The sequence below is a fragment of the Neoarius graeffei genome, chromosome 16, assembly GCF_027579695.1.
Source record: "Neoarius graeffei isolate fNeoGra1 chromosome 16, fNeoGra1.pri, whole genome shotgun sequence".
Classification (NCBI taxonomy): Eukaryota; Metazoa; Chordata; class Actinopteri; order Siluriformes; family Ariidae; genus Neoarius; species Neoarius graeffei.
In genome coordinates this window covers 60,367,390-60,394,484 of record NC_083584.1, presented here as the reverse complement: position 1 = coordinate 60,394,484, position 27,095 = coordinate 60,367,390, and the positions used below count along the sequence as shown (strand labels likewise).

At 42.9% G+C, this 27,095-nt stretch overlaps 2 protein-coding genes and 5 non-coding genes across 13 annotated transcripts in view; 2 read left to right on the top strand and 5 right to left on the bottom strand.

The window, feature by feature from the left end:
• LOC132900921 (diacylglycerol kinase delta-like) overlaps positions 1–5,696 on the top strand; it is a 38,506-nt gene extending 32,810 nt beyond the window's left edge. For 3 of the 5 annotated variants that reach the window (XM_060943300.1, XM_060943299.1, XM_060943301.1), the window contains exons 28-30: positions 2,149–2,266; positions 4,363–4,493; positions 4,575–5,696. In XM_060943300.1, coding sequence (XP_060799283.1) covers positions 2,149–2,266; positions 4,363–4,493; positions 4,575–4,664 — 339 coding nt within the window. In that variant the 3' untranslated portion in view covers positions 4,665–5,696. Of the gene's footprint in view, positions 1–26; positions 1,395–2,148; positions 2,267–3,703; positions 4,494–4,574 lie in introns of those variants that run through there. The other 2 variants (XM_060943302.1, XM_060943303.1) reach the window with 2 other exon arrangements.
• Positions 5,697–10,771: 5,075 nt separating this feature from the next.
• Positions 10,772–10,843, bottom strand: trnag-ucc (transfer RNA glycine (anticodon UCC)). The gene has a single exon. It is a non-coding gene; the product is annotated as a tRNA-Gly (tRNA).
• A 603-nt stretch (positions 10,844–11,446) lies between these two features.
• trnag-ucc (transfer RNA glycine (anticodon UCC)) lies at positions 11,447–11,518 on the bottom strand. The gene has a single exon. It is a non-coding gene; the product is annotated as a tRNA-Gly (tRNA).
• Positions 11,519–11,801: 283 nt separating this feature from the next.
• On the bottom strand, positions 11,802–11,873 carry trnag-ucc (transfer RNA glycine (anticodon UCC)). The gene has a single exon. It is a non-coding gene; the product is annotated as a tRNA-Gly (tRNA).
• Positions 11,874–12,476: 603 nt separating this feature from the next.
• Positions 12,477–12,548, bottom strand: trnag-ucc (transfer RNA glycine (anticodon UCC)). The gene has a single exon. It is a non-coding gene; the product is annotated as a tRNA-Gly (tRNA).
• Positions 12,549–12,729: 181 nt separating this feature from the next.
• On the bottom strand, positions 12,730–12,801 carry trnag-ucc (transfer RNA glycine (anticodon UCC)). Its single transcript has one exon. It is a non-coding gene; the product is annotated as a tRNA-Gly (tRNA).
• Positions 12,802–13,098: 297 nt separating this feature from the next.
• ilkap (integrin-linked kinase-associated serine/threonine phosphatase) overlaps positions 13,099–27,095 on the top strand; it is a 24,779-nt gene continuing 10,782 nt past the window's right edge. The window contains exons 1-4 of one of the 3 annotated variants that reach the window (XM_060943298.1): positions 13,099–13,214; positions 13,333–13,365; positions 23,173–23,264; positions 23,367–23,484. In XM_060943298.1, coding sequence (XP_060799281.1) covers positions 23,420–23,484 — 65 coding nt within the window. In that variant the 5' untranslated portion in view covers positions 13,099–13,214; positions 13,333–13,365; positions 23,173–23,264; positions 23,367–23,419. Of the gene's footprint in view, positions 13,215–13,306; positions 13,366–23,148; positions 23,275–23,366; positions 23,485–27,095 lie in introns of all 3 variants that reach the window. The other 2 variants (XM_060943297.1, XM_060943296.1) reach the window with 2 other exon arrangements.

The following is a 27,095-nucleotide window of genomic DNA, read 5'->3' as shown; positions in this document are numbered from 1 at the left end:
TGAACTCTGTCTCCTCATTGCTCCAGAAGTGCACGTTTCTGCTTGCCTGTGGCAGTGGGGGCGTGGTCAAGCGCCGGTCTGTGACAGGAGGGCGGAGCCAGGGAAGGTGAGTACAGAATCACTTCACCTGACGGTAATTAACCTGTGTTTGTGTGGCTTCCCAGTAACCGCGCCCTATTTAAGGAGGCAGAGGGAGAGCAGAGGGGAGAGCTCATCCCGGGACTAGAACACAGCGCGCGCGCGTGTGTGTTTTTCTCTCAAGAATAAAAGTAGGCTGTTAAACTGAAAAGTCTGACAATAAAAAGCCTATTAGTACCAGAAGCTTTGTCCTGCCGTCCTCTGTGCTTCACCCACACTTCAGAGAGCCCTACATCGCCATTTTCTCTTCTTCGTTTGTTCCTCCTGACCTCTTCTGCTGCTCGCTACTACTGTTGTCATGCCGACCGAGGCTGTTGTGTTTCCCGCTTGTGGTCTCGTCACTCGTCACTTCCGGAAGTAGCTCGACAACTAGCTCGATAGGGTATACATGCACAAAGTAGCTCGGCAGAAATCGCATAAACTAGGTCGTGTAGCTCGATTCCGAGAAATCAAGTTCGGTTCAATTTCAGCCGAATTAAGGTGTATACATGGCATTTTGAACTTCGATTTCAGTCGAGCAACGGCAGAAATTCGATTCTCTCTATGTGCATGTAAACGTAGTGACAGACAACCATTCACACCTACGCCCAATTTAGAGTCACCAGTTAACCTAACCTGCATGTCTTTGGACTGTGGGGGAAACCGGAGCAAACCCACGCGGACACAGGGAGAACATGCAAACTCTGCACAGAAAGGCCCTCGCTGGCCACGGGGCTTGAACCCGGACCTTCTTGCTGTGAGGCGACAGCGCTAACCACTACACCACCATGCCACCAGCCAAAAGGTATGTTTGGCACAAAAACAACACTGCGCATCACCAAAAGAACCCCATAGCCACGGTGAAGCATGGTGGTGGCAGCATCATGTTTTGGGGTTGTTTTTCTTCAGCTGGAACAGGGGCTTTAGTCAAGGGGGAGGGAATTATGAACAGTTCTAAATACCAGTCAATTTTGGCCCAAAACCTTCAGGTGTCTGCTAGAAAGATGAAGAGGAATTTCATCTTTCAGCACGACAGTGACCTCAAGCATACATCGAAGTCAACAAAAGAATGGCTTCACCGGAAGAAAATGAAAGTTTTGGAACGGCCCAGGCAGAGCCCAGACCTAAACCCAAGTGAAAATCTGTAGGGTGACCTGAAGAGGGCTGTGCACAAGAGACGCCCTCGCAATCTGACAGATTCGGAGCGCTTTTGCAAGGAAGAGTGGGCAAATATTGCCAAGTCTAGAGGCGGCAGGCTGATCGACTCCGACCCAAACAGACTGAATGCTGTAATTAAATCAAAAGGTGCTTCAACAAAGCATTAGTTTAAGGGTGTGCACACTTATGCAACCAGCTTATTGTACTTTTTTATGTTTTTCCCCTGAACAGATTTGTTTGTTTTTCAATTGAATTGTACAGGTTATAGGTCACATTAAAGGTGGGAAAAGTTTTGAAATGATTTGTTGTGGTCTCATTTTTTTACATCAGAAAAACTGATCATTTTAACGGGGTGTGTAGACTTTTTATATCCACTGTACTCATCCCTACCTTCCATTAGTTACATTAACACTGCTAACCACATAAGTGATCATTATACTCATTAATGCTGACAGCTAACAATCAGTGACCATATATGTACTATACTATAGCTAACACTCCACTAATTGTTTATTATACAAAAGCTAACTGCTGACTATTGACATGACATACTGTACATGTTTAACTACTAAGCACCACTTACCAGGTACATTGTAACGACTAGGCTAACTTCCACTAATATGCGACACATAGACACCAAGCCATTGACTACTATTTCAACATGCAGATAGCTAACTACAGCTACCGTTAATCATCACTAATCACAAAGATGCAAATCACTAGCCACAATGACCACAGATACACTTGGTACCAATGACAGCAAATGGTTAACTACTGTTAATTATTTCACTTTTGGTGTGTTTCTGAGTTGTGTGTGAAGTTAGCGATTGTTAATAGACCATGCAGCTGCCTAATTCTTTCCTGTGTGTGTAGGGACATTCTTTGGATTTCTCCAAGCGTAGTCGAAGTGCTAAATTCCGTCTTGTTCCCAAATTTAAGAGGGACAAGAACAACAAGAACAGGGAGATGTGTACTACTCTCAACCTACCTGGTACGTATTACCCTTAACCTCTGATCTCATACCCTGTGGATATAGTTATCACAAAATTACTAATTATTTACCTCAGAATTACCTTGGATTTAGCTTAGTATTGCCATGGAGTTACCTGATGATAACCATAGAGTTATTTGTAGAATTAGTATTTACCTCAAAATTACCATAGAGTTACATGGGCTATATTTAGAGATACCTCAGACTACAAAATACCATAGAATTGCCTCAGAATTACCATAGTTCCCTCAGAATTAGGAGTATTACCTCAAAGATATTGTGGAATTTACTCCAGAATTACCTTAGATTTATGAACTATGAAATATTAACCATAGTTACCTCATATTTACCTCAGAAATACCACTGTTAAAATTACCTCAGATTTACATCATCATTACTATAGAATTACCTCAGATTTACCTCTGCATTACCATAGTTACTGCAAAATTACCACAGGTTTACCTCAGAATTTCCATAGTTCCCTCAGAATTAGGAGTATTTCCTCAAAAATATCATGGAATTTACCCCAGAATTACCTTAGATTTATGAACAATGAATTATATTAACCATAGTTACCTCAGATTTACCTCAGAAATACCATAGTTAAAATTACCTCAGATTTTACCTCTGCGTTACCATAGTTACTTCAAATTTACCACAGGTTTACCTCAGAATTACCATAGTTGCCTCAGAATTGCCTCAAATATACCTCAGAATTATCAGTTACCTAAGAATTACCAGAGAACTACCTCAGATTTACTTCAGAATTGCCTGTTACCAACCCTCAGAATTACCTCTGATTTACATCATATTTACCACAGAATTATCTTGGTTACCTGAGACTTGCTGTTGAACTGCCTTAGATTTACCTCGCAATTCCCATGGTTACCTCATAATTGCCCCAGAATTATCCCCAAATTATTTCAGAATTCCCTTAAGTATTACCTCAGGTTGATCTTGGATTAACCATAGAGGTACGTACCTCAGAAGTACCTCGGTCAGAATTCCCTTAGTTACCTTCCAATTCTCTCAGGATTACCTCAGTCTTACCACAGAAGTTACCTCAGGAATATGGTGACAGGAATGCAGTGCCCTCTGGTTGGGCAGATGATGTCACAGATTAAACCTGGAGAGGCAGTGTGGGAGGGACCGTGTGGCCACAAGGAACAGATATGGTACCTGGGCAAGTCAGAGTGTTAGGTTTAAGTTTACACTCCATTATTCTGTACCCCTTGCTTGTGGCCTGTGCAGTGATGGGAATAACGGCGTTACAAATAAACGGCGTTACTTTTTTTAGTAACGAGTAATCTAACTAATTACTTTTTACATCGTTATAACGCCGTTCCCGTTACTTACAATAAAATACTATGCGTTACTTTATTAAAGCTGTTCTCATCTGGCACGCTGCTCGCTCAGCCTTTCTTTCCTCTGCTTTAGTGTGGGGCAGGGAGACGCGAGACAACGGCACAGTAAGCCAGTCAGAGTAGATTTGGACAACATACGTAGGTAGGCTCCGCCTACTGCACTACTGCGCACACTTTCAATCAGAAGACCCAGCGATGGCGAGCGGTCAGCCCAGCACTGCGCTTTCACATTGGAAATACAGCCATTACTTTTCATTACTTGAAATAAAAGGCAAGAGTGTTTACATGCAATGCACATTATGTCGAGGAACAAAGCGTTTGTCCTCGTCAGTGGCCAGTAATTAGTAACATAATTTTAATAACTACAAAAATATATTACATTTGATAGATGTCTTATCTCACATTGTCCCACAAAAATATTAATATAGTTTAGATAACATTACTAATTGGTTCTGTTAAGTGTCCATTTCAGTCATTAAACACATTTAACATTCACTTTTATTATGATTACACTAATTTAATTTGATTTTTTTTTTGAGGGGGAACAAAATGTAACGGAATAATTACTTTCTCTGGTAATTAGTTACTTTTATGACAAAGTAACTCCGTTAGTAACTCAGTTACTTTTTGGGAAAAGTAACTAGTAACTATAACTAATTACTTTTTGAAAGAAACGTGCCCAACACTGGGCCTGTGTGCATATGATGTGTATTATGTATAACGTGTGTGTAGTGAATCAGTGGGGAGTGGAAGAAGTGGCATGCTGGTTGGAGCAGTTGTGTCTGTCAGAGTATAAGGAGATCTTCATCAGGCATGACGTGCGTGGACCAGAACTGGTGCACCTAGAGAGGAGAGACCTGAAGGTAACCGTGTGTGTCTGTGTCTGTGTAGTCCACAGCAGGTTCAGTTCAGTATTTTCACTATGTGTCCTTTGTCGATCTCAGGACCTGGGTGTAACGAAGGTCGGTCACATGAAGCGGATACTGCAGGGAATCAGGGATCTGAATCGCAACAGCACAGCCAGTGAGGCTTAGACTCCAAGCCAATCACATGCTCAGAGGGGCGGGACCAATCTCAACACAGCCAATCAGCTCAGAGGGACCAGTCCAGTGATGTCACTCGAATCGCAGCTCAGCACAGTGCCTTCATATCATATTTGTGACATCAGTGTTGGTGAAACCTCAACTGCCAGCCTGTGTGTATGTGTGTGTGTGTGTGTGTTTGAAGGAGGAACGGAGTGGTAAATAAGAGCCATCAGTAATCAAAGGGCTACAGACTTAAGAAAGTGAAATGGGAAACTGCTGTTATAATTCGCCATTAGGAAAAAAAAATCATCAGGAAATATTTTTTCAGGAAACCGTGCTGTTTGAATTTGAACAGCTTTATTTAAAAATATAACTTTGACCACATTGCCTAACCTAACCACAATGCGTCATGACAATCAGTCTAGCAGATACAACCACAATCTACCTGTGTGTGTGTGTGTGTGTGTATAAAAAAGAGAGCAAGAGAAGTGTGCGTGAGAGTGTGTGTGTGCGTGATCTACACTACTCAGCAAAAAACCCCATCTCATATCAGTGTTGGGGTTTTGTGTTAGCATCAGGACATAAGGGTTCACATTAGGGTTGGCATGAGCATTGTTTAATTAAAACAGAAGTTATGAATTTGTGCTTTCGACAGGCGAACTGTGCCGCGCTACATCTTGCTGTGCAGGATGTTAAAGTCTGTAATTACACTTGACCGCTAACTAAACCTCCATGGAGTGCCCCCTTTTGAGAAACATGAACATTTGTGTAATCTAATAAACCGTTCCATCCACGATCAGTGCAGTTGCAGTCGCACAGTCAGATTAACACAATCCTCATTAAACACGACTACTCAGAGATGTGTGTGTGTGTGAGAGAGAGTAAGAGATTAGCCATATCAGTCTGTCCCATAGTGTTTGTGTTAAATATTTATTAAGCTCTGTATGTTTTGTACAAAGCTCTGTACGAGAGTGTACATACTGTACATTCCTCACGTACAAACAGTCTGTATTAAACCAGCGCTGGCTGAGTTACAGAGTGTGTCTTTGTGTGTGTGGTTGTTAACGTTCATTATATCACAATGCTGTTGAATTCTTGGATCTGAGTGGCCAGATGGTGTTTTGTTACAGGAATTCTATTTTGTGTCAGACATCACACCTTTGATTATTTTCCGATAGCAGCATGCACCTAAGTGGTTTTTTTCTCCCTTTACTTAGCATATTAGTTAATAGAGTTGGAAGCACAGTGTAATTGAAGGTCCAGGAAGACTCAACTGTGCTCCTATTCCAATTCTGTGCTTCATCACCACCATCATCACTGCCACTGACACGAGCATGGCGGTCCATATGGCGTCTGCGAGGACATCTACCCAGGAGGTTGTCCTAGTTTTTAGTGCCTTGCGTCTGGCTTTTGTGTTTTCCTCAGCCAGTTGCCTCTTCTTTTCAAAGGTCCTCACACCATCACAAACTGTTCTCCTCCACTCCAATCTATCTAATGGGTTTGTGGCCCAATTACCAATCTCACAGTCTTTGAAGGTCCTTTTTAGGACATCCTTAAATCTCTTCTTAGGAGTGCTGACGCTTCTGGTTCCTGTAGATAGCTGACCGAAAAGAAGCCGTTTACATCTCATCTCATTATCTCTAGCCGCTTTATCCTTCTACAGGGTCGCAGGCAAGCTGGAGCCTATCCCAGCTGACTACGGGCGAAAGGCGGGGTACACCCTGGAGAAGTCGCCAGGTCATCACAGGGCTGACACATAGACACAGACAACCATTCACACTCACATTCACACCTACGCTCAATTTAGAGTCACCAGTTAACCTAACCTGCATGTCTTTGGACTGTGGGGGAAACCGGAGCACCCGGAGAACATGCACAGTCCAAGGCTACTTGGCTGCTCCAAGACCTCGATTCCGTGGCAAGACATAAGTCAGGACAACAGAGGTACTGGAGAGTTGTAGGTTGGTAGACGGCTGTTGAATCACTAGGAGGTTATCCGCACTTTGCAGATGTTTTTCTTTAGTTCTACAGGGTGTCTACCCACCTACCTACACTATTTGCAAGCAAACAGGTAGGCTGAGCCAGTTTAGTCACCAGCCACCCAACCATGAACAGGTACTACCAGGTTACGTGTTTACTGGTAGCAGTCAGTCTTACTGATCATGATGTCTGAATATCAAGCTGGCTGACCTGACTTTAAATCCTGTGCTCTAGGGCGTAATTTTGGGTAGGGAAGCTAGGGACGTGTCCCTACCAATATTCAGCCGCTACTGCTGTAATCACGATCAATAAAACCGATGTCCTAACCTGAGCAATGATTATATGGCACACAAAGGGTTAGATGTATGACACTGCTAATAATCCCCCCTATAACGTAGATATACATTCTCTGATTAGCTACCTGTTTCTCGCTAACTTACATGGTTGGCTATTCCAGCTGTCACTCCATCTGCTGTAAAAGCAGCACACTTCCCACAGCAGCCGTGACTACCCGCCCATCAATCCCCTGTATCTCATACGTACACACCTGACCTACCCCACGCACCCCCCACTCTCCGTCAGCCTACAAATTGAGCTGGGCTTCGATGTCCATGCATGCTTGCCCTACGACTCGCATGCTGACTTGAGTATCATGGACGACGGCCCCCCCTCCCAAGAAACGAGACATTCGTTCCTTCTTCTTCAAAGTCAAGAATGTAAGTGCAGGGTTTCCGTCGAGCTTTAAAAACTCAACAAAATCCTTTTGATGTTTGGAAACCCTTCATAAAAGTATTGCTGCGGCTCCTTAGGCAGGTTTACCAACATGACAGGACGCATCAGAGCTAGGCTACTGCATAGCTGCAGAAAAAAGGAATGCTGGAGCAATGTAACTTGGTGTTAGATAATATCCTCGATGAATGAATGTTAAATTTATAGACCTAATGGTTTTACAGAATGTAAGTAGTCAGATGTAGGCTACTGCATGGCCATGCAGATGTGCGACTTGCAGTTCAGAATCAACAGCGTGACAGCCGCTGAGTCTGCTGCGTTCACCGTTTTACAGAGACCTCTTTCTACTACTACTAGGCTAGGCTAGATACAACAAATCCATGGTCCTTTACTGCCACCTACAGACGAATATTGGTAACTGCAGCATGAACATAAAAGAAATCACAAGCACATCTGCAGTGAAAATCGTAACACACGTTACGAACACAGAAACAGGCAACAAAAAGACATAATATGGAAAATGGAGGGGCAACAAAAAGACAAAAAATGGGGGGGATACTACAAATGCAATACTAATGCAATCATAATCATGCTATAATAGGCAATCACTAAATTATATATCCAAATATCATTTTAACTAAATTTGAGCTTAATTACAGAATAAAAAATGCCACCAGTAGCACCTATTTATGAGTGTCTCAATAAGGCAGTCAGTGAATTTTGAGACACCCCCCTCCAATGTCAAACAATACAGATACTGAATTTAAAAATATATATATATTTAATGCTAAAAATCTCATCTCATTATCTCTAGCCGTTTTATCCTTCTACAGGGTCGCAGGCAAGCTGGAGCCTATCCCAGCTGACTACGGGCGAAAGGCGGGGTACACCCTGGACAAGTCGCCAGGTCATCACAGGGCTGACAGACACAGACAACCATTCACACTCACATTCACACCTACGGTCAATTTAGAGTCACCAGTTAACCTAACCTGCATGTCTTTGGACTGTGGGGGAAACCGGAGCACCCGGAGGAAACCCACGCGGACACGGGGAGAACATGCAAACTCCACACAGAAAGGCCCTCGCCGGCCCCGGGGCTCAAACCCAGGACCTTCTTGCTGTGAGGCGACAGCGCTAACCACTACACCACCGTGCCGCCCCAATGCTAAAAATGCTTAAAGTTTTTACCGTAATTCTTATTTTCATGTATTTCTGTGGAAGAGACAGAACGACTGCTTAAACACAAATTAGGAATTGTGTGGTGTAAAAGTAATAAATCATCACATGCTAGCAACGTTGGGTTAGGTGCCTTGCTCAAGGGCACTTCAGCCATGGAGAGAGCTGTAGGGAGAGGTAAGAGTGGGATTTGAACCTGCAACCTTGGGATCCAAAGACCAACTCCCTAACCATTAGGCCACGGCTGATGGAAAAATAAAAAAACACCTTTCGGAAGCTCTGCCTTGTAGCCCTTTTGTGTCCCCACCAATGTCAAAATCAAAGTTACTCCCTTGCCTGTGCTTAACACTAACTTTGGTATCACAAGTTTCCATGGTACGATCTACATTCCTGACTGCAGAGCACTAAAGCATTTTCCACATTTGTTTATAAAGTTTCTAAAACGCCCTAGATTACAGTTAAATCAACTATTCAACAGCTCAGTGCAATAAGCCATCAAACCAAAAAAGAAAACGTGGTTCCAGTTAAAGGAGCTGATGTAGGATCACCAGGGGGAAAAAAAAGGAACAAAAGTTCTGCATTGGCTGGGAATCAAACCCAAGTCAACACCTTAGAAGGCAGCTATGCTCACCACTATACCACCAATGCATGTGAGAGCATGGAAGGTAGCAGATATCCAATTTCACAACAAATCAATTATTAATCAACTTGCTACACAAAAACCAAGACTTTAGGCTTTGAAAGCAGAAAAGGTTAAAAATTTGTAAGACTTCACCAAGAAGTGAAGTAATACGGCAAGCATAAGTATTCAGGAAAGTGGGTGTTGTTAGCACTGTGGGCTACAATTCAGTAAGAAATAGAAACTTTCATCAAAAAGAGCTGATTAAATCAAAGTACATTACACATGGAGCTGGACACCAATCATGAAGGAAACAGGAAGCCTCCATAAGTAACAAATGCTAACAGAAGCATCCTTGTCAGATGATTTATTCCACCGAACACTGACATAAGACAGCTAGAGTTACAGCTGCTGATCTGTTTCTACATACAGACCTAGTTTCTAACCTTGCCTGTGGTGTCTACCTTCAATGATCATGTTAACAAACACAGCAGGAAACCTGCTTAAAGATGTCCAAAACTTCCCAAGAATGATTTCCCTGTGATTTGATCAAGTCAAATCAGATAACGGCTGTCAAAATGTTTTCGATGCTCCTGCTTTATCACATCATCATCAAAAGATAGGAGAGCACTAACACACTCTGTACAGAGAGAAAATGTTAGTGTTTTTTAAAAGCATGAATAACAAGGAATTTTGTCAACAGAATATGATGACGAGGCTTAAATTTAAATGTAATGAGTGACTTTCGGCTCAGGTGATGAAACAGAGGTTGATGCTGATACTCAAAGTGGGAACAAATTAATTACCCATTGTAATCTCAGTGTTCTTTAAAATAAATCAGTAATGTTGTGTTTCCGTAAGTCGATTATGTTATAAAGGTAGGCAGGTGTTTTTCAGTGGAACTGAATTAAAAATGTAATTTTCTCCCTTTTCACTTTTAGGAGAAATCAGACTTGAAAATGCTAGAATTTTGAGATCTGTGCAGAATAGAAACATATTTCAGTTCAGGAAAGTCTGTAGTCCTTTAACAAATTCAATATACAGTTAGGTCCATAAATATTTGGACAGAGACAACATTTTTCTAATTTTGGTTCTGTACATTACCACAATGGATTTTGAACAAAACAATTCAGATGCAGTTGAAGTTCAGACTTTCAGCTTTAATTCAGTGGGTTGAACAAAATGATTGCATACAAATGTCTGATCTTAAATAACACTGAAGTCATCTTAAATAGATGACTGATCTTAAATAACACTGAAAGACATATAGCCCTCTGATGACCTAGCGACTTGTCCAGGGTGTACCCCACCTCTCACCCATAGTCAGCTGGGATAAGCTCCAGCTTGCCTGCGACCCTGTAGAAGGATAAAGCGGCTACAGATAATGAGATGAGATGAGAGATGAGTAACATTATTATATTTAGGAGCCCTGCGATGACCTGGCGACTTGTCCAGGGTGCACCCCGCCTCTCACCCATAGTCGGCTGGGATAAGCTCCAGCTTGCCTGCAACCCTGTAGGACAGGATAAACAGCTACAGATAATGGATGGATGGATGAAAGACATATTTTAATTAAAAGCAACCAACCACAGGAATACAAAAGTTTACCTGCGTTGGCCAGGAATCAAACCCGGGTCAACTGCTTGGAAGGCAGCTATGCTCACCACTATACCACCAACGCACAGGCACTGCCTTAATGGTAGAAGAGCAGAGATGCACGTGGCCAACAATCCTGTGTCATTCGAAGGTTCTTTACTGAAATTAGTAACATTATTAGGCAGCACAGTGGTTTAGTGGTTAGCGCTGTCGCCTCACAGCAAGAAGGTCCAGGTTCGAGCCCTGTGGCCGGCGAGGGCCTTTCTGTGCGGAGTTTGCATGTTGTCCGTGTGGGTTTCCCCCACAGTCCAAAGACATGCAGGTTAGGTTAACTGGTGAGTGTGAATGGTTGTCTGTGTCTATGTGTCAGCCCTGTGATGACCTGGTGACTTGTCCAGGGTGTACCCTGCCTTTTGCCCGTAGTCAGCTGGGATAGGCTCCAGCTTGCCTGTGACCCTGTAGAAGGATAAAGTGGTGAGATGAGATGAGTAACATTATTATATTTAGGAGCCCTGCGATGACCTGGCGACTTGTCCAGGGTGCACCCCGCCTCTCACCCATAGTCGGCTGGGATAAGCTCCAGCTTGCCTGCAACCCTGTAGGACAGGATAAACAGCTACAGATAATGGATGGATGAAAGACATATTTTAATTAAAAGCAACCAACCACAGGAATACAAAAATTTACCTGCGTTGGCCAGGAATCAAACCTGGGTCAACTGCTTGGAAGGCAGCTATGCTCACCACTATACCACCAACGCACAGGCACTGCCTTAACGGTAGAAGAACAGAGATGCACCTGGCCAACAATCCTGTGTCATTCGAAGGTTCTTTACTGAAATTAGTAACATTATTATATTTAGGAGCCCTGCGATGACCTGGCGACTTGTCCAGGGTGCACCCCGCCTCTCACCCATAGTCGGCTGGGATAAGCTCCAGCTTGCCTGCAACCCTGTAGGACAGGATAAACAGCTACAGATAATGGATGGATGAAAGACATATTTTAATTAAAAGCAACCAACCACAGGAATACAAAAATGTATCTGCGTTGGCCAGGAATCGAACCCGGGTCAACTGCTTGGAAGGCAGCTATGCTCACCACTATACCACCAACGCACAGGCACTGCCTTAATGGTAGAAGAGCAGAGATGCACGTGGCCAACAATCCTGTGTCATTCGAAGGTTCTTTACTGAAATTAGTAACATTATTAGGCAGCACAGTGGTTTAGTGGTTAGCGCTGTCGCCTCACAGCAAGAAGGTCCAGGTTCGAGCCCTGTGGCCGGCGAGGGCCTTTCTGTGCGGAGTTTGCATGTTGTCTGTGTGGGTTTCCCCCACAGTCCAAAGACATGCAGGTTAGGTTAACTGGTGAGTGTGAATGGTTGTCTGTGTCTATGTGTCAGCCCTGTGATGACCTGGTGACTTGTCCAGGGTGTACCCTGCCTTTTGCCCGTAGTCAGCTGGGATAGGCTCCAGCTTGCCTGTGACCCTGTAGAAGGATAAAGTGGCGAGATGAGATGAGTAACATTATTATATTTAGGAGCCCTGCGATGACCTGGCGACTTGTCCAGGGTGCACCCCGCCTCTCACCCATAGTCGGCTGGGATAAGCTCCAGCTTGCCTGCAACCCTGTAGGACAGGATAAACAGCTACAGATAATGGATGGATGAAAGACATATTTTAATTAAAAGCAACCAACCACAGGAATACAAAAATGTATCTGCGTTGGCCGGGAATCGAACCCGGGTCAACTGCTTGGAAGGCAGCTATGCTCACCACTATACCACCAACGCACAGGCACTGCCTTAATGGTAGAAGAGCAGAGATGCACCTGGCCAACAATCCTGTGTCATTCGAAGGTTCTTTACTGAAATTAGTAACATTATTATATTTAGGTTGCGTTGCTAAATATTTTCAAAATGTAAGAGATGACTGATATTAAATAACACAACCACAGAAATACCAAGAAGTTTATGCGTTGGCCGGGAATCGAACCCGGGTCAACTGCTTGGAAGGCAGCTATGCTCACCACTATACCACCAACGCAAGGCGGAATTTACTCATTTAATCTCAGTACTTAGACATTGTGTCCATCAGTCCCAAATATCTTAAAAAATAAAAATAAAATCATAAAAAACCCTACACAGATTCACTTTTGTACCGCTTACAGCACAGCTATCTCGTTTCAAATTAACTCTGTTCTCCGTTGTGTTCAGACACTGAGGCTGAATCCTAAATGGCTCCCTTTTCCCTACATAAGTGCACTACACTGACTGTACAGTAACTTCTCTACTCACTTTGTAGTGATTATATCTGTCTCATGTGCATGGATTTGGGACTGAACCCGAGACAACGTTGGATGTAAAGCTCAAGTCCTTGGCTTGTGAAAAGATATTAGAAGATTAGTGTATAATTTTACACATTTTATTTGTGCATTTAACTGGAAAAATATCAAGCGGGTAAGCATTTCCCTTTAGAAGGTTACATTAGCTAAACTAGTGTTCGGTATAATAATATCATAATTAATCACAGATTGTCTTGGTTTGCTCAGAAATATCGTGATGGATTTGTTTGCAGATCTTCCTGCTCCCACGAACAATACAAACTCGGGTAAGAAGAGATATTTAGAGGATATATATATATATTTTTTGGTAATTTTTTCTTCTGAATTGCGAGCTAACAGGAACATTTTCAGTCAACGCTTCGAGACGCTTGAACTAGCCAGTCACAATTAGCTAGCTAGCTACCTAGCTAGCTAAAGGCGCTTAATGTTTGTTTTGTGAAGAAGATAATTCGACATTTCTAAACGGAATATGTGATAAACATTGTGTGTGAGACGTTTGTTTTTGTTAAATCAGCCTCAAAGCTGATTAAACACAAAACACATTGCAGGAAAGTGTGTTAGCATAGTTTAGCTTGGCTAAAGATAACAAGGCTGAAGGAAGGAGCTGTGGCTTTCCTCTTCCTCCCGCCTTGCGGATGTGTGTACAACCCCTGGCAAAAAATATGGAATCACTACTCTTGGAGGATGTTCATTCAGCTGGTTTACTTTGTAGCAAAAAAACAAATCAGAGACATGACACAAAATTGTTTTATTTAACAGCTGAACATTCTGGCTTTGTAAAATAAGGTACCGTCTATTAGTCTATTCAGTTTGCCCCTTTATCCATTAAAGAAATTAAATTTGGAGTGTTTTTAAATAATAAAAAAAATTGAATATGGTATTAATAATTTACTACTTTTAGGTAAACACTTTATTCACAAATTTCGTTTTTTAAAAAACTAAACCTTATGTTACACACTGGAAGAATGACCTCAAGCTTTTTGCCAAATCTCTAAAGTTAGTTGAAAATAAGGATGTTGGTTATTTTATATCTTTTTTTGGATGACTTTGATTTACTCCATTAACATATGTAAAGACAGTTAACGCTACGTTCACACTGCAAGGCTTAATGCTCAATTCCGATTTTTTTGTGAAATCCGATTTTTTTGTGAGGTCGTTCACATTAACAAATATATGCGACTTGTATGTGATCCTCAGTATGAACGAAAAGCGACCTAAGGCTACGTTCACACTGCAGGCTGAAGTGACTCAAATCCGATCTTTTCGCCCATATGTGACCTGTATCCGATCTTTTATTGACAATATGAACGACACAGATCCGATTTTTTCAAATCTGACCCAGGCCGTTTGGATATGTGGTCCTAATTCCGATTCCTATCCGATCTTTTCATATGCGACTTCAGTCTGAACCGCCAGGTCGCATTCATCCGACTTACACGTCATCAACAAGCCACAAACGTCACTATTCTGCGCTGAAGTAGGCGGCGGGTCTCTCAAAAAAAGTTACAACAACATGGCGCATAATCACGGGCGCAGATAGAGGGGGGGGACTCGTCCCACCCAGATTTAAATTCACCTCGCTCGGTCCCCCCACTTATAGGGAGGAAAAAACGTCTATGCTGTCTTTCTTTGCATAAGGCAAACCTCACGGAAAAATCAAAAGACTAATTACCATTCGGTTTATTGAGGTGCACAGCAGTGTATACATAGCTGCAACAACTCACATAAAACAAAACAAAGACTGATATTCGGTTGGTTGAGCTGCGCAGACTGCACAGGTTGCGAGCTCGAGCTTGGTTGCTACGGTTACTAACAACAAGTTTGACAGGCATGTTGGGGTTGGTTTGCTGGCAGCTTTGTCCCCCCCAGTTCAAAAAACGTATCTGCGCCCCTGTGCATGACATCAATGCGAGGGACGCTTCGGGCTGTGAAGGTTCTGAATCTTCTCAATGGAAGGACGCAGAGGTTAGGGAGCTGATTTCCATTTGGGGGGATGCAGCTATTCAAGCTAGATTGGATGGGTCATACCGCAACCGGGCGGTTTTACTTCCGTAAACACTGGCCATGCTCACTGCGTGTGATGTCGTCGTATCCTGCAGTGCGCATGCGGAACACTTTTAGGTCGCTTTTCGTTCATACTGAGGATCACATACAAGTCGCATATATTTGTTAATGTGAACGACCTCACAAAAAAATCGGATTTCACAAAAAAATCGGAATTGAGCATTAAGCCTTGCAGTGTGAACGTAGCGCAAAAGTGTTCCGCATGCGCATTGCAGGATACGACGACGTCACACGCAGTGAGCATGGCCAGTGTTTACGGAAGTAAAACCGCCCGGTTGCAGTATGATCCATGCAATCTAGCTTGAATAGCTGCATCCCCCCAAATGGAAATCAGCTCCCTAACCTCTGCGTCCTTCCATTGAGAAGATTCAGAACCTTCACAGCCCGAAGCGTCCCTCGCATTGATGTCATGCGCAGGGGCGCAGATACGTTTTTTGAACTGGGGGGGACAAAAAACTGGGGGGGGACAAAGCTGCCAGCAAACCAACCCCAACCCCGATATGCCTGTCAAACTTGTTGTTAGTAACCATAGCAACCAAGCTCGAGCTCGCAACCTGTGCAGTCTGCGCAGTTCAACCAACCGAATATCAGTCTTTGTTTTGTTTTATGTGAATTGTTGCAACAATGTATACTAGGGTTGGGCGGTATTACGGTAAGAAGGTATCCCGAGGTATCCAAAAGTACCAACGGTATCGGTCTCATTACCGTCATTTTAAAAAAAATATATCTAAATAAATATGGAGTACATGAGGTCATAATATAAAATAATAAATTGAAGATCATCCCGAATAACTGTGAGATCGTATTTTCACTAATTCTATCAATTTCCTAAAGAAGTTTTCATCGCGTGCAGGGTTGTTTATGTCGTTACCATGGCAACCCTGCGTGACATTTTGGAGTCTGACAGAAAGCTTCGCAAGATCCCGATCCCGTCTCTCTCTCCCCCGCTCATTTCCTGTCTCTCTATACTGTCCTATCTAAAAAAAAAAAAAAAAAAAGAGACTGAGACCGCGGTTGAAAGATGGCAAGTCAAGATAACGAGTTAGTGGCAAAAAAAAATACAACATCGGCAGTGTGGCAGTATTTTGGTTTCAAACCAAACGAAAAATCTAATATGTCCCCTAAGGCACACCATAGCCTGGGGTACTCCACTTCCACGAGATCTCTCCAATGAGTTGTGTTTTGAGTAGGTTACATGAGTAACAACAAGGTAAAATAATATAACGTATGACATTTGGGATGTGGGTAATAAACGTTTGAAATGTCATCTACTGAAGAAACGGAAGAAAACATCGTAGCGTAAACTGTTCGGTTTCTGGTGGGAATTAGCAATGCGCTTGCTATCTTTGTTGGGTGTGTTAAACCGTATGGATTTAAGTGGAATAATTGTAAGGAGTTATGTGATCAAGACAACGTTTTAAGCAAGGTAAGGCCATTTGATTATTAATTTCCCCGCCATGGCATGACGTGGGCCCATATGATTTTGCCTTGTGCAGCTATCACGCATTTGAATTAGGTTCGCCTCATTTGCGCTGAAGAATATGGTTTATCGCGCAGTCTAAACGGACTTGGGTGTTGGTTGATTCTTTTTCTTTTCTTTTTTTATTTCCCATGCTTGAAAGGGTATGATCCTGCTCATCGTGTACTTTTTTTGATGGAGTAGGTGAAATAGTGCTGCAAATGGCGTTTCAACGCAGACATGTGTAAACGACAGTTGAATGCTATTTTCAAGATGAAGGAAGAGTTGCGTGATGCTTTGAAATATCTCTTAATCCATTCATCAATGCACACAATTCGCTATGCTGCTTTTAAATAGTACATTTGAGGCATAGGCGCACGTTACACAGTAGGCCGAAACAAAATATTATTTTTTTCTCGGTAATACCGTATACCCCGGGAAAACACAGAGACGGTTTAAAGGTATCAAAATTTGGATACCGCCCAACCCTAATGTATACACTGCTGTGCACCTCAATAAACCGAATGGTAATTAGTCTTTTGATTTTTCCGTGAGGTTTGCCTTATGCAAAGAAAGACAGCATAGATGTTTTTTCCTCCCTATAAGTGGGGGGGACCGAGCGAGGTGAATTTAAATCTGGGTGGGACGAGTCCCACCCTCTATCTGCGCCCGTGATTATGCGCCATGTTGTAACTTTTTTTGAGAGACCCGCCGCCTACTTCAGCGCAGAATAGTGACGTTTGTGGCTTGTTGATGACGTGTAAGTCGGATGAATGCGACCTGGCGGTTCAGACTGAAGTCGCATATGAAAAGAGCAGATAGGAATCGGAATTAGGACCACATATCCAAACGGCCTGGGTCAGATTTGAAAAAATCGGATCTGTGTCGTTCATATTGTCAATAAAAGATCGGATACAGGTCACATATGGGCGAAAAGATCGGATTTGAGTCACTTCAGCCTGCAGTGTGAACGTAGCCTAAGTAACCCCTTTCTTGTTCATATTTTTTACTTTATTGCTATGTGTGTGTTTTACTATTTTTATGTTTTTGGATCTGTATATATATGGTGCTCTATTTGTTTGTATTTTTAATGTTTTGGGAAATAATTAAAAAAAAAAGTACCGTCTATTACTGCACGACTGAAGAAGACGAGACAAGGTGCTCAGCGTACTCCTGCTCAAACGAGCGAACCGTTTCAAACAGAAGCAGGGGGATTACTTTTCACAAGTAAGATTTAACATTACCGTACTATTTGTTGTTTTTTTTAAATAATATATTACCAGAGCTGAGAAGGAGCTAAGAGACTTAAATCGTCGTCAGGTAGCACTAGTCTAATACATGAGTATGACAATAATAGACATGAATGAAATTAAATATGATAAAGTCGAAATAAATGATGAGGAAATTATGATGATTGTGAACGCCAACGGGTATAAATGTACAGTCTAGATTGTGTTGGGGTAGGGCTGTTAACCTACGTTAACCTGTCAAATTTTTCTCGGTTTCAAAAAAAAAAGTTTGTCGGTTAAAGTAACCTGTAAATAACAGTAGAGGAAATGCTACAAGATTACACTTCGCCATCTCTTATAAATTCACTGACTAGATTAATTTCCCCTTTGATATGTTCTTAACAATCTATTTAAAGAAAACATACACACATTTGAATCATTATAATGGATTTAGATTGTTAAAACCGCATTTTATTTGCAACAGATTGGTGGTTGTGGCCGATAGAAAAACAATAAGCTGTTCATATCTAATGTATTTAGTATTACACTGAGTGCAGCGGATCACCACTCCAAGATGGCGGCCCCGCGTCTCGTCAGCACTTTTAGAATTTACATTGGATGCTCCGTCTATGTATTAGGATGTCTATGCTTGTAGACCTGAATGAGCTGCTGCACCTGGCTGACTGACAGAAAACACGGCCCCAACAAGAGAGCTGTCAGCTGAAACAATGGAAAGGATTATAAAACTCCTTAAAGGATGTGGGACATGGATTTTTTTTCTGGGTATAATTATGTATAAAGGACATAAGAAATGCCATCTAAATCACTGCAGGGCGTCAAAAATGTGAAAATCATCACATTATTTAACTTTTTTTATACATCAGCGTAAAACAATGATTCGTTAATGAGCTAGGTGGTCACGTGACCCGTGACGTCACAAAAACTTTCCAAGGAGCCAGCGCTTGGGAATCTAATGTAAACCAGGGTTTTTTCTAGAAAAATTTAGTATGAGGGCGCTCACCATGGCGAGGGAGCGAAGCGGGGGGGGGGGGGGAAGATGGTGCCGGTTGTCCCCCGCCGTGCAAAGCCTTTGAAAAATGCTCCAATGGGACATTCTGAGGCTATCTGAGAGGGAAATTGTAACAAATTGTCTGTCAACATTGAAAAAGAAAGAAGTAATCTTCTTCTGTCCCGGACAGTCTTTGGCTTTCTTCCGCTTCGTGCCGCGGGATGACATCTTTAAATGCCCAAGTGTCAACAAAAACAACTCGCGAACTACTTCTGTCAAAAGCTCCCGCGCCGGTGGGTGAAAGGTCATTCAGTCTCGAGAAATCTCGCTCTACAAGTCAGCTGACCTTGTATGTAACCCATGTCAAATCTCGCGAGAGCAGCCACGACAAGTAAACAACTAAACAACATGGCGCCTCAGTCTGGAAAACGCCAATTCGGATTGTTTTTGCACCGTCTGGCGGTGTATCTACTATGATTGGAATATTTTTGGAGCAATTATAACGTATTTGATGATCAGACACAGTAGTCACTACGTTTACATGCACATAGAGAGAATCGAATTTCTGCCGTTGCTCGACTGAAATCAAAGTTCAAAATGCCATGTATACACCTTAATTCGGCTGAAATTGAACCGAACTTGATTTCTCGGAATCGAGCTACACGACCTAGTTTATGCGATTTCTGCCGAGCTACTTTGTGCATGTATACCCTATCGAGCTAGTTGTCGAGCTACTTCCGGAAGTGACGAGTGACGAGACCACAAGCGGGAAACACAACAGCCTCGGTCGGCATGACAACAGTAGTAGCGAGCAGCAGAAGAGGTCAGGAGGAACAAACGAAGAGGAGAAAATGGCGATGTAGAGCTCTCTGAAGTGTGGGTGGAGCACAGAGGACGGCAGGACAAAGCTTCTGGTACTAATAGGCTTTTTATTGTCAGACTTTTCAGTTTAACAGCCTACTTTTATTCTTGAGAGAAAAGCGCGCACGCGCTGTGTTCTAGTCCCAGGATGAGCTGTCCCCTCTGCTCTCCCTCTGCCTCCTTAAATAGGGCGCGGTTACTGGGAAGACACACAAACACAGGTTAATTACCGTCAGGTGAAGTGATTCTGCCACTCACCTTCCCTGGCTCCGCCCTCCTGTCACAGACCGGCGCTTGACCACGCCCCCACTGCCACAGGCAAGCAGAAACGTGCACTTCTGGAGCAGTGAGGAGACAGAGTTCATGCTCATTCAGCTTAAGGAGTTGAATATATTAAAATTCATGGACGGGAGAAAAACGCGCAATGGAGAACACGGAACTGATAACTTTGTTTACACTCTTGAATAGCTCTTCTTCATGACGACAACCGGAAGTGTACCAACACGATGGGGCGTGTTGCGCCACCTGTGGCTCGGGTGCACAATGCACCTCACACAATAGCCCGATTTCATTGTGTGCATGTAGGATTGGATTTCTCTGGCACCCTGCTGGGACCTTCAGCTCAATTACCGACAGCAGCTCGATTTGGATGTGCATGTAAACGTAGTCATTGTCACGTGGTGTTGCTGGGATGTTTTCACGGAGTCGGTAAGGGGGCGCACGCCGAGAGTAAGAGGGCGCAGCGCCCCTGTTCTCCCGTTTAGATGAAAGCCTGTAAACAGGTTACCGAAATGGACACCATCGACAGTGATATTCCCGATGTTTCACAGAGATGTGAAGTTAGACCCTATCAATTCGAACCAATAGCTGGAAATTCACATGAACATGGATCTTGTCTTTACTCTGACGGGTCAGATGATTCTGAGAGTGAGAGTTCATTCAGCCCTCATGAAACTGAAAGCGGTCGGCTCGATAACACTTCCTGGTAAGTTAAAAACAGTTCTGCTCAAAGGCTAATGATCTGTTGAAAGAAGTATTATTTTTGTATCATACATTGAAAGTTCATCATAGATCTAGCTAAAGTCCGTTGCAAGCTAGTTTTTTTTGCTGATATTTTTCGAGATTGATCGAGATACAGTGCTTCCAGAGTCCGAGATGAAAACATTCAAAATGGCGAAACGCCATCACACAGCCAACAACACTACGCCGTTTGGCGAAAGAGATGAAAATTAAGAAAAGTTAAACAAACTTACCAACATAACTTAACATTTATTTAAATGTCCATTAATGTTACAGGATTTCTTGACTGTCTCTACAGTTGTAGGAATGTTAGGCCCTGTATATTATGGCGCCATCACTGCCTCCATGAACCCGGCTATACGGCCTCTTAAATTTGGCTTGGCAATTAATATCGCTCAGTACCGGAGTATTAAAGTTGAAAGAATCCTCAGTGAAATGGTCCGAACACAGTTTGTGGGAAACAGTAGGTGCAAAGTTTTTTCTACGCCAGTAGTGAGCCCACACTTTCCTCAGCTTCGGGTCCTTGGGGAATGCAAAGAAACTTACTCCAGGGCATTTCCCATTGGAATTATTGCAACCATAAGCAGCACAATACACCATGATGTCCAATGTACGTTAAAGACTATAAAAACAATTTTCTTGTCATCCACTTCTCCATTCATCTACCCGCTTGTGCTGTGCCCGAAAGTTTTTGTGACGTATGATCACGTGACAGCGGCTCTTCCGGTTGTAAAATATGCATATCGGAGCTCGAGCAGAAATGCCATATAATCATCACGAATATAACGATTTTGCTGAATTTAATAGATGATTTTGTATTTGTTGATGCAATTAATTCATATTTTTAATGGAAAGAAACTGATATAGCGTGCATTTATGTTTCATATCCCATATCCTTTAAGAACGTAATTCAACACGGAGTGTGGTAAAAGATGTTGGGTGTTTCCAGTCAGCTGTGTCTAAAATTTGGAGCGAGTACAAACAAAATGGGAAGGTTGTAAAAGGGAAACATACAGGTAGATCAAAGCGTCAGGACAGGAAACTCAAAGCAAGATGCCTTGAAAATAGACAATGCACAAGAAAAGAAATGAAAAACAAACGGGCAGAAACAGGAGTCAATGTTTGTGACCAAAATGTAAGAAATCGGCGGAAGGAAATGGGATTTACATACAGAAAAGCCAAACGTTAACCATCATTAACACCTAAACAGAAGAAAACAAGGTTGCAGAGGGGTTAAAGAGAAGGAGTCGTGGACTGTGGGTGATCGGATGAAAGTTATATTCAGTGATGAATCATGAATCTGCATTGGCCGAGGAGATGATGCTGGAACTTTTATTTGGTGCCGTTCCAATGAAACATATGAAGATGACTGCCTGAAGAAAGCAAGCACATTTCCACAGTCATTGATGATCTGGGGTTGGATGTCGGGTAAAGGACCTGGGCAGATGGCAGTCATTCCCTCTACAGTAAATGCACAGGTGTACATTGACATTTTGGACACTTTTCTCATTCCATCAATCAGAAGTACTTTTGGTGGTGATGAAGTCATTTTTCAGGATGATAACGCATCTTGCTACAGAGCAAAGAGCATTAAAACTTTTCTTCAGGAAAGGCAGATCAACTCAGTGGCACGGCCAGCAAACAGTCTGGATCTCAATCCAATTGAAAATATATGGTGGAAATTGGAAAAAAAAAAAAGTCCATGACGAGGCTCCATCCTGCAAAGCTGATCTGTCAACTGCTATACGAGAAAGTTGGAACCTGACTGATAAAGAATATTGTTTTTCATTAGTGAAGTCCACGCCTCAAAGAATTCAAGCTGTCATAAAAGCCAGAGGAGGTGCAGCAAAGTACTAATTGTGATTTTTTTTTTTTTATTTATGATTCCATAATTTTTTCCTCATCATTGAGTGATTCCATAATTTTTTTCTTCTACTTGATCTTGAAAAAAATGTGCCATTAATTACAAAAAATTAAATTTTTTGAGGTATATTTTACAAAGCCAGAATGTTCAGCTGTTAAATTAAAACATTTTGTGTCATGTGATTTTTTTTTTTTTTTTTTTGTGCTACAAAGTAAAACAGCTGAATTAACATCCTCCAGGAGTAGTGATTCCATATTTTTTGCCAGGGGTTGTAGTCTCTACATGGACACCTTAAAGATTTACACTTCCCCAAAAGCACTTAATTCCCACGTCTCATCCTTTCTTCACCCGGATACTGTAAATGTCTACCTAAGAACTGCTGCTGCATTCATAAAAACTGCCCTGTGCTCATCCCAGACCTTTTCTCACAATCTAAACATCCTGGAAACACAAACATCCTCTACACACTGTATTTAATGTTGTCTGGTAAAGTTTACAGACAGCGTTTAAGTGACAATCTGCTTCTTTGTACTTTATCTAAAGGTGTGTGTGTGTTTGAGTGTTCAGGAAGTACAGATGAAGATGGCGTGCAGGACCGAGGAGAGAAGAGACACAGGGACGCGAACTCGGATGACGAGCAGAATAAGACGGAAAAGAAAGTTTGTAAAGGTTTTCAGCATTTACACACTCGTACACCATTAGACACAGTGTGTCTGAGTGTGTGTGGCTGTGTTCATTGTGTGTGTGCGTGTGTATTGCAGGACTGGCGAAGCTGAAGGGTTTCGTGGCGGCACGGCGTGGCGAGCGAGAGGACATGCAGGACGCTCATGTCATTTTACCTGACCTCCACACACATACAAACGCGCTGCCAACACATGTGTGAGTATGAACACATACACACGTGTGAGTATGAACACATACATGTGTGTGTCTCATGCCTCTTTTCCACCAAATCAGTTCCAGGGCTGGTTCGGGGCCAGTGCTGGTGCGGGTTCACAGCTCGTTCAATTTGTGAGCCAGCTGAGAACCAGTTTGCTTTTCCATAGCTCGCGGTGCTAAGGGAAGCCACGTCATTACGTTGCTGTATATGTCAGTTACGTCGTTGTATACGTCATTACGTCGCTGTATACGTCAGTTATGTCGCTACGTTTGCATAAACCTTGGCGTGAATATCGAAGCAAAAACAACACGGAAGAAGCAACAGCAGCAACAACAATAATAATAATGGATGACTTAGCGTTTGTACAGCTGCTGCTTCTCGTTGCTTAAAAATGGCGATCTTTCTTTCGCGGTCTTGTTATAGTTGTTGGTCTTAACAACTCCCCCCCCCCCCCCTGACGTAAGCGGTTCTTTCCTCTGGCCCAGCAGACAGTTGGTGCTAGCCTGGAACCGGTTTTTCTGGCCCCAGAGCCAGTTCTTTGTCAGTGGAAACAGAAAACCCGGTTCCAAACTAAGCACTGGCCCCGAACCAGCCCTGGAACTGCTTTGGTGGAAAAGGGGCATCACTGTCATTTACTCTGGCTGAATCTCTCTCTCTCTCTCTCTCTCTCTCTCTCTCTGTGTCATTTACTCTGGCTGAATCTCTCTCTCTCTCTCTCTCTGTGTGTGTCATTTACTCTGGCTGAATCTCTCTCTCTCTCTCTCTCTCTCTCTCTTTCTCTGTGTCATTTACTCTGGCTGAATCTCTCTCTCTCTCTGTCATTTACTCTGGCTGAATCTCTCTCTCTCTGTGTCATTTACTCTGGCTGAATCTCTCTCTCTCTCTCTCTCTCTCTCTCTCTGTGTCATTTACTCTGGCTGAATCTCTCTCTCTCTCTCTTTCTCTGTGTCATTTACTCTGGCTGAATCTCTCTCTCTCTCTCTCTGTGTCATTTACTCTGGCTGAATCTCTCTCTCTCTCTCTCTCTCTCTCTTTCTCTGTCATTTACTCTGGCTGAATCTCTCTCTCTCTCTCTCTGTGTCATTTACTCTGGCTGAATCTCTCTCTCTCTGTGTCATTTACTCTGGCTGAATCTCTCTCTCTCTCTCTCTCTCTGTGTCATTTACTCTGGCTGAATCTCTCTCTCTCTCTCTCTGTGTCATTTACTCTGGCTGAATCTCTCTCTCTCTCTGTGTCATTTACTCTGGCTGAATCTCTCTCTCTCTCTGTCATTTACTCTGGCTGAATCTCTCTCTCTCTCTGTCATTTACTCTGGCTGAATCTCTCTCTCTCTCTCTCTCTGTGTCATTTACTCTGGCTGAATCTCTCTCTCTCTCTCTCTGTGTCATTTACTTTGGCTGAATCTCTCTCTCTCTCTCTCTGTGTCATTTACTCTGGCTGAATCTCTCTCTCTCTCTCTCTCTCTCTCTCTCTCTCTGTGTCATTTACTCTGGCTGAATCTCTCTCTCTCTCTGTCATTTACTCTGGCTGAATCTCTCTCTCTCTCTTTCTCTGTGTCATTTACTCTGGCTGAATCTCTCTCTCTCTCTCTCTGTGTCATTTACTTTGGCTGAATCTCTCTCTCTCTCTGTGTCATTTACTCTGGCTGAATCTCTCTCTCTCTCTCTCTCTCTCTCTGTGTGTCATTTACTCTGGCTGAATCTCTCTCTCTCTCTCTCTCTGTGTCATTTACTCTGGCTGAATCTCTCTCTCTCTCTCTCTCTCTGTGTCATTTACTCTGGCTGAATCTCTCTCTCTCTCTGTGTCATTTACTCTGGCTGAATCTCTCTCTCTCTCTGTGTGTCATTTACTCTGGCTGAATCTCTCTCTCTCTCTCTGTGTCATTTACTCTGGCTGAATCTCTCTCTCTCTCTCTCTCTCTGTGTCATTTACTCTGGCTGAATCTCTCTCTCTCTCTGTGTCATTTACTCTGGCTGAATCTCTCTCTCTCTCTGTGTGTCATTTACTCTGGCTGAATCTCTCTCTCTCTCTCTGTGTCATTTACTCTGGCTGAATCTCTCTCTCTCTCTCTTTCTCTGTGTCATTTACTCTGGCTGAATCTCTCTCTCTCTCTCTCTCTCTTTCTCTGTGTCATTTACTCTGGCTGAATCTCTCTCTCTCTCTCTCTCTGTCATTTACTCTGGCTGAATCTCTCTCTCTCTCTGTGTCATTTACTCTGGCTGAATCTCTCTCTCTCTCTGTGTGTCATTTACTCTGGCTGAATCTCTCTCTCTCTCTCTCTCTGTGTCATTTACTCTGGCTGAATCTCTCTCTCTCTCTCTCTCTCTCTTTCTCTGTGTCATTTACTCTGGCTGAATCTCTCTCTCTCTCTCTTTCTCTGTGTCATTTACTCTGGCTGAATCTCTCTCTCTCTCTCTCTCTCTCTTTCTCTGTGTCATTTACTCTGGCTGAATCTCTCTCTCTCTCTCTCTCTCTCTTTGTGTCATTTACTCTGGCTGAATCTCTCTCTCTCTCTCTCTCTCTCTCTCTGTCATTTACTCTGGCTGAATCTCTCTCTCTCTCTGTGTCATTTACTCTGGCTGAATCTCTCTCTCTCTCTGTGTGTCATTTACTCTGGCTGAATCTCTCTCTCTCTCTCTCTCTGTGTCATTTACTCTGGCTGAATCTCTCTCTCTCTCTCTCTGTGTCATTTACTCTGGCTGAATCTCTCTCTCTCTCTCTCTTTCTCTGTGTCATTTACTCTGGCTGAATCTCTCTCTCTCTCTCTTTCTGTGTCATTTACTCTGGCTGAATCTCTCTCTCTCTCTCTCTCTCTCTCTCTCTGTGTCATTTACTCTGGCTGAATCTCTCTCTCTCTTTCTCTGTGTCATTTACTCTGGCTGAATCTCTCTCTCTCTCTCTCTCTGTGTCATTTACTCTGGCTGAATCTCTCTCTCTCTCTCTCTCTCTCTCTGTGTCATTTACTCTGGCTGAATCTCTCTCTCTCTCTCTCTCTCTCTCTGTGTCATTTACTCTGGCTGAATCTCTCTCTCTCTCTGTCTGTGTCATTTACTCTGGCTGAATCTCTCTCTCTCTCTTTCTCTGTGTCATTTACTCTGGCTGAATCTCTCTCTCTCTCTCTCTCTCTCTGTGTCATTTACTCTGGCTGAATCTCTCTCTCTCTCTCTGTGTGTCATTTACTCTGGCTGAATCTCTCTCTCTCTTTCTCTGTGTCATTTACTCTGGCTGAATCTCTCTCTCTCTCTCTCTGTGTCATTTACTCTGGCTGAATCTCTCTCTCTCTCTCTCTCTCTCTCTGTGTCATTTACTCTGGCTGAATCTCTCTCTCTCTCTCTGTGTCATTTACTCTGGCTGAATCTCTCTCTCTCTCTCTCTCTCTCTCTCTGTGTCATTTACTCTGGCTGAATCTCTCTCTCTCTCTCTCTCTCTGTGTCATTTACTCTGGCTGAATCTCTCTCTCTCTCTCTCTGTGTCATTTACTCTGGCTGAATCTCTCTCTCTCTCTCTCTCTCTCTCTCTCTGTGTCATTTACTCTGGCTGAATCTCTCTCTCTCTCTGTGTGTGTCATTTACTCTGGCTGAATCTCTCTCTCTCTCTCTCTCTCTCTTTC